Consider the following 6,748-nt stretch of genomic DNA (forward strand, 5'->3'; position numbering starts at 1 on the left):
AGGCTGCAGCTCCCCCTGCTGGCCAGAGGGAAACAGATATCATTACATTACATGTCACGTGTTAGACGCTTTTATCCAAAGCGACTTCCATACTCAGTACTGTGGATACTGTCTCAGGGACACAACGACATGCTGACTGCAGCGGGGTTTGAACCTGTGACCCCCTGATCCGAACACCTACGGACAACCCACTGCACCACACGCCTCCCATATCACGTTAAGGCTTTAGATGCAGTGCTTTGTTGTAGTTTAACAGCTAAATATATTTAACTTAATTAATCCATGTGTGTGGTTGTGGAATTAATGGACGTGCCGTTGTGCGATTGCGTGGCCACTCCAGGCAACGCCATCATTTACAAACTCTTCAACTACAACCCTAATTATATTTAAAAACATTTTAGAAGGCCTCACAAAATACTTTAAAGGGTTGAGCAGAGAGACTGAGGCTGAATGTTATCTGTTCATCGTCAGCTGTATCGACGCACGCTAATGAACCCCCTGTGAACACGAGAGGTAAAGAGACTACGGACGGGCTGTCGGCACTGATCTCATTCTTTCTCATATGAATGAAATCAAAGATGTTATTCAGTGTTTCCTAAAACCTCTCGTATCTTGAACGGCGCCTATATTATAAAATGCGTTATTATAATTATTCAAAATGCTGTCAAAGTGTCCTCATTGTCTTCCCGTTGTAAAGCGTGCGTGGGTTTCGTGGAAGGCGCTATAGAAATTATTATTGTTATATTTAAGAATCTGGAATCATCGCTTTTTCACAATTGTTTCAGAATACGTGAAATCTTTGGAGCCACGTTTAAGAATTGTCTGCTCGAGGAGACACCGATCAGGAAGTGGGCGAGATGTAGGGACTGAGAAGAGAGAGAGAACGTGACGTGCAGAGAATGATAATCTGTGGAGGCTTCGGGTCTTCACCTGTGATCACACTCTGCTGGAGATGTGTGTATTAACCTCTGGGGGGGGTAATTGTATCTGTCAGAGTCGCTTAATCACCGCTGCCCCCCCCCCCACACCTCCGTCACTTTCACTTTGTCTCCTTCACTAAGTCAGACCTTCACTTTGTCTCCTTCACTAACTCAGACCCTCACGTTGTCTCCTTCACTAACTCAGACCCTCACTTTGTCTCCTTCACTAACTCAGACCCTCACTTTGTCTCCTTCACTAACTCAGACCCTCACTTTGTCTCCTTCACTAACTCAGACCCTCACTTTGTCTCCTTCACTAACTCAGACCCTCACTTTGTCTCCTTCACTAACTCAGACCCTCACTTTGTCTCCTTCACTAACTCAGACCCTCACTTTGTCTCCTTCACTAACTCAGACCCTCACTTTGTCTCCTTCACTAACTCAGACCCTCACTTTGTCTCCTTCACTAACTCAGACCCTCACTTTGTCTCCTTCACTAACTCAGACCCTCACTTTGTCTCCTTCACTAACTCAGACCCTCACTTTGTCTCCTTCACTAACTCAGACCCTCACTTTGTCTCCTTCACTAACTCAGACCCTCACTTTGTCTCCTTCACTAACTCAGACCCTCACTTTGTCTCCTTCACTAACTGAGACCCTCACTTTGTCTCCTTCACTAACTCAGACCTTCACTTTGTCTCCTTCACTAACTCAGACCCTCACGTTGTCTCCTTCACTAACTCAGACCCTCACTTTGTCTCCTTCACTAACTCAGACCCTCACTTTGTCTCCTTCACTAACTCAGACCCTCACTTTGTCTCCTTCACTAACTCAGACCCTCACTTTGTCTCCTTCACTAACTCAGACCCTCACTTTGTCTCCTTCACTAACTCAGACCCTCACTTTGTCTCCTTCACTAACTCAGACCCTCACTTTGTCTCCTTCACTAACTCAGACCCTCACTTTGTCTCCTTCACTAACTCAGACCCTCACTTTGTCTCCTTCACTAACTCAGACCCTCACTTTGTCTCCTTCACTAACTCAGACCCTCACTTTGTCTCCTTCACTAACTGAGACCCTCACTTTGTCTCCTTCACTAACTCAGACCCTCACTTTGTCTCCTTCACTAACTCAGACCCTCACTTTGTCTCCTTCACTAACTCAGACCCTCACTTTGTCTCCTTCACTAACTCAGACCCTCACTTTGTCTCCTTCACTAACTCAGACCCTCACTTTGTCTCCTTCACTAACTCAGACCCTCACTTTGTCTCCTTCACTAACTCAGACCCTCACTTTGTCTCCTTCACTAACTCAGACCCTCACTTTGTCTCCTTCACTAACTCAGACCCTCACTTTGTCTCCTTCACTAACTCAGACCCTCACTTTGTCTCCTTCACTAACTCAGACCCTCACTTTGTCTCCTTCACTAACTCAGACCCTCACTTTGTCTCCTTCACTAACTCAGACCCTCACTTTGTCTCCTTCACTAACTCAGACCCTCACTTTGTCTCCTTCACTAACTCAGACCCTCACTTTGTCTCCTTCACTACCTCAGACCCTCACTTTGTCTCCTTCACTAACTCAGACCCTCACTTTGTCTCCTTCACTAACTCAGACCCTCACTTTGTCTCCTTCACTAACTCAGACCCTCACTTTGTCTCCTTCACTAACTCAGACCCTCACTTTGTCTCCTTCACTAACTCAGACCCTCACTTTGTCTCCTTCACTAACTGAGACCCTCACTTTGTCTCCTTCACTAACTCAGACCCTCACTTTGTCTCCTTCACTAACTCAGACCCTCACTTTGTCTCCTTCACTAACTCAGACCCTCACTTTGTCTCCTTCACTAACTCAGACCCTCACTTTGTCTCCTTCACTAACTCAGACCCTCACTTTGTCTCCTTCACTAACTCAGACCCTCACTTTGTCTCCTTCACTAACTCAGACCCTCACTTTGTCTCCTTCACTAACTCAGACCCTCACTTTGTCTCCTTCACTAACTCAGACCCTCACTTTGTCTCCTTCACTAACTCAGACCCTCACTTTGTCTCCTTCACTAACTCAGACCCTCACTTTGTCTCCTTCACTAACTCAGACCCTCACTTTGTCTCCTTCACTAACTCAGACCCTCACTTTGTCTCCTTCACTAACTCAGACCCTCACTTTGTCTCCTTCACTAACTCAGACCCTCACTTTGTCTCCTTCACTAACTCAGACCCTCACTTTGTCTCCTTCACTAACTCAGACCCTCACTTTGTCTCCTTCACTAACTCAGACCCTCACTTTGTCTCCTTCACTAACTCAGACCCTCACTTTGTCTCCTTCACTAACTCAGACCCTCACTTTGTCTCCTTCACTACATCAGACCCTCACTTTGTCTCCTTCACTAACTCAGACCCTCACTTTGTCTCCTTCACTACATCAGACCCTCACTTTGTCTCCTTCACTAACTCAGACCCTCACTTTGTCTCCTTCACTAACTCAGACCCTCACTTTGTCTCCTTCACTAACTCAGACCCTCACTTTGTCTCCTTCACTAACTCAGACCCTCACTTTGTCTCCTTCACTAACTGAGACCCTCCCTTTGTCTCCTTCACTAACTCAGACCCTCACTTTGTCTCCTTCACTAACTCAGACCCTCACTTTGTCTCCTTCACTACATCAGACCCTCACTTTGTCTCCTTCACTAACTCAGACCCTCACTTTGTCTCCTTCACTAACTCAGACCCTCACTTTGTCTCCTTCACTACATCAGACCCTCACTTTGTCTCCTTCACTAACTCAGACCCTCACTTTGTCTCCTTCACTAACTCAGACCCTCACTTTGTCTCCTTCACTAAGTCAGACCTTCACTTTGTCTCCTTCACTAACTCAGACCCTCACTTTGTCTCCTTCACTAACTTAGACCCTCCCTTTGTCTCCTTCACTAACTCAGACCCTCACTTTGTCTCCTTCACTAACTCAGACCCTCACTTTGTCTCCTTCACTACATCAGACCCTCACTTTGTCTCCTTCACTAACTCAGACCCTCACTTTGTCTCCTTCACTAACTCAGACCCTCACTTTGTCTCCTTCACTACATCAGACCCTCACTTTGTCTCCTTCACTAACTCAGACCCTCACTTTGTCTCCTTCACTAACTCAGACCCTCACTTTGTCTCCTTCACTAACTCAGACCCTCACTTTGTCTCCTTCACTAACTCAGACCCTCACTTTGTCTCCTTCACTAACTCAGACCCTCACTTTGTCTCCTTCACTAACTCAGACCCTCACTTTGTAATATTTGGCTCATGATAAAACGCCATATTAACAAGCTATACAAACGTTAGCATTTAGCTCGTAGCCCTTCAGACTCGTGTCCTCTTAATAAACTATTTATAACTTGCTGCTTTATTTTAATGCTTTTATTCAGCCATTCTTATTTTGTTTATGAGAGGAGAAAGCCACTGTAATAACCCGCTCATGGTAAAACCTCCTATTTTTGGGGATCTTGTGTTACCATATAAACAAGCTATACAAACGTTAGCATTTAGCTCGTAGCTCTTCGACCCAGTGTCCTCCTAAGAAACACTGATTTTTAACGTGCTGCTTTATTTGCGATGTTTTAACCCAGCAATTATGTTGTTGTTTATGAGAGGAGAAACCCTCTGTTATATTTGGCTCCTGGTAAAACTGCCTTTCTTTGGGATACCACATAAACAAGCTATACAGACGTTAGCATTTAGCTCGTAGCCCTTCCACCCAGTGTCCTCCTAAAGAACACTGATTTCTAACGTCCTGCTTTATTTCGTGCTTTATTTATGTTGTTTATGAGAGGAGAAAACCTCTGCGGCTCATGATGGCTCCTACATAGTGGGATCTTGTGTTACCAAATAAACAACAAGCTATACAAACGTTAGCATTTAGCTATTAGCATCTCCGTCCAGTTACCTGAACCACTAAGCCTTTGACAACCAGGACTACAACTCCCATGATCCAACACTATTATGCCAACAAACCCAAGCGTTTTTATTGTTGTGACATTCAAACGTGTGTTTTAAAGCTGGTGTAACTTTATGATGTGTCTTGTGTTTCCAGGAGGAAGAGGAGGAGCATCAGGAGGAAGAGGAGGAGGAAGAGGAAGAGTCGGTGAAAGAGGAAGCAGCCGAGCAGGAAATCCAAAACTGAGTCTTAGCATCTATCTCCAGACTGACAGCACACGTAACTTTCTTCTAGCCTCCCAAAGTGTACGACAGCTTAGCGCAGATAGCTTAGCGCAGATAGCTTAGCGCAGATAGCTTAGCCACAGATGTGTATTTTAGAAGAAACAAAACACTATTTAAACGGTGATATCTTTCCATTAAAGGTAGAGTTTGTACTTTTTATGAACGAGGCTGGAAGGACATCTCTAAGACATCTTCATGAAGCACAAAACACACACACACACACACACACACACACACACACACACACACACACACACAGATCTGTCTCTGATGTTTTTCCATGCGATCTATTTTCATACACTAACGATCCTCAGTGTTTACACGCATCTCACCGGACATCTGACTGCAGGATTTTATTTTTATATCTCAGCTTATTACCTCCCATCTTACGTCTCACTTGTGTGAAGTTACGTTTGTTTTAGCGCTACATACCAATCTGTTTTATATTAAAATCTTCCTCGTGTCGACGCAGAGATGTTGCTCACTTTCTCCGTAAAGTAGATTTGGTTTTTCTTCTTGTGTGTCTCCGTCCCTCTGACCTCGTCTCTGGATCTCTAATGTTTTGCAAAGTTTACCAACTAATAATGAATTAATCCAGAGAGTGATTTGATACTAAAGGGTGTGTTATATCCTAAATATGATTTAGACTGTTTTCAGAGAGTTTACGTTAGATTTGAGACTGTCCCTTAAAGTGCCAATAAATCTGATCTGCAGAAAGTGTCTTATATTTTCTAATGCACATTACATGTCTGAAATCTGCCCATCGAGGGGACCCTAACCCATCGAGGGGACCCTAACCCATCGAGGGGACCCTAACCCATCGAGGTGACCCTAACCCAGGGGTGTCAAACTCAATTTCATCGCGGGCCACATTCGCATAAAGGTTGTAACTATAAAAATATATAATATATATATAAAATAATGTATTATATGACATTATTGCCTCTGAATTGCCTCGGATAGGATAATAACTTAGTAATTAACTACGTCTGAAAGCAGAAGTCAAATAACTGCAAGTCTCTTCAGTGGCATGTCACAAAACGAGATGCATTGTGGGACATGTAGTTTATGGGCAACCTGCTTCTGTAAAGTGGCATGTAACCGTACAATAAGCGTATTATATTCTTTGCAAGCTCTTGCGGGGCCACAGAAAATGAGGTCCTCCCTCCGCTTTCTTCTATGTCCGATATCGTGTAAAACAGGATTTAGACGCTGTGTGGTCATTGCATCACTCCACACACCTTTTCTCCTCATACACTCTTTCATGACTTTTTATTTAACGCATTTTAACGGCTGTAATCATTGTTAACGTAAGACCGGAAGTGACGTCACTGTTGATATCCGGAGACTCCTTCCAGTAAAGCTTTTCAAAATAAACGTTTGCAACAACGTTAGCCACAAGCTAATGCTAACGGGAGATGTTTTCAAAGTAAAACAGTGTTAAGCTTACTGTATGTTTAAACTAGATTACGTCATTAAACATTGATTTTAATTTCTTACACTAGCCTCGCTAGCACTCAGAGCTAACCTGTGCTGGGGAGCACAGGAAATAAAAAGAACTCACCTCGTGATAAACCCGCAAGAGAAAAAGCATTTGAGCTCCATACTGGTTCAGAAATAATC

The 6,748-nt window shown here is 43.9% G+C and overlaps 1 protein-coding gene across 1 annotated transcript in view; it reads left to right on the forward strand.

The window, feature by feature from the left end:
* The window catches only part of LOC117443644 (PHD finger protein 14-like), a 70,819-nt gene extending 64,986 nt beyond the window's left edge, over positions 1–5,833 (forward strand). Inside the window, exon 8 of the mRNA XM_034079549.2 lies at positions 4,998–5,833. Coding sequence (XP_033935440.1) covers positions 4,998–5,087 — 90 coding nt within the window. The 3' untranslated portion in view covers positions 5,088–5,833. The remainder of the gene's footprint in view (positions 1–4,997) is intronic.
* The last annotated feature ends 915 nt before the right edge of the window (positions 5,834–6,748 follow it).

This window comes from Pseudochaenichthys georgianus, unplaced genomic scaffold (assembly GCF_902827115.2).
Source record: "Pseudochaenichthys georgianus unplaced genomic scaffold, fPseGeo1.2 scaffold_650_arrow_ctg1, whole genome shotgun sequence".
In the NCBI taxonomy this organism is placed as follows: Eukaryota; Metazoa; Chordata; class Actinopteri; order Perciformes; family Channichthyidae; genus Pseudochaenichthys; species Pseudochaenichthys georgianus.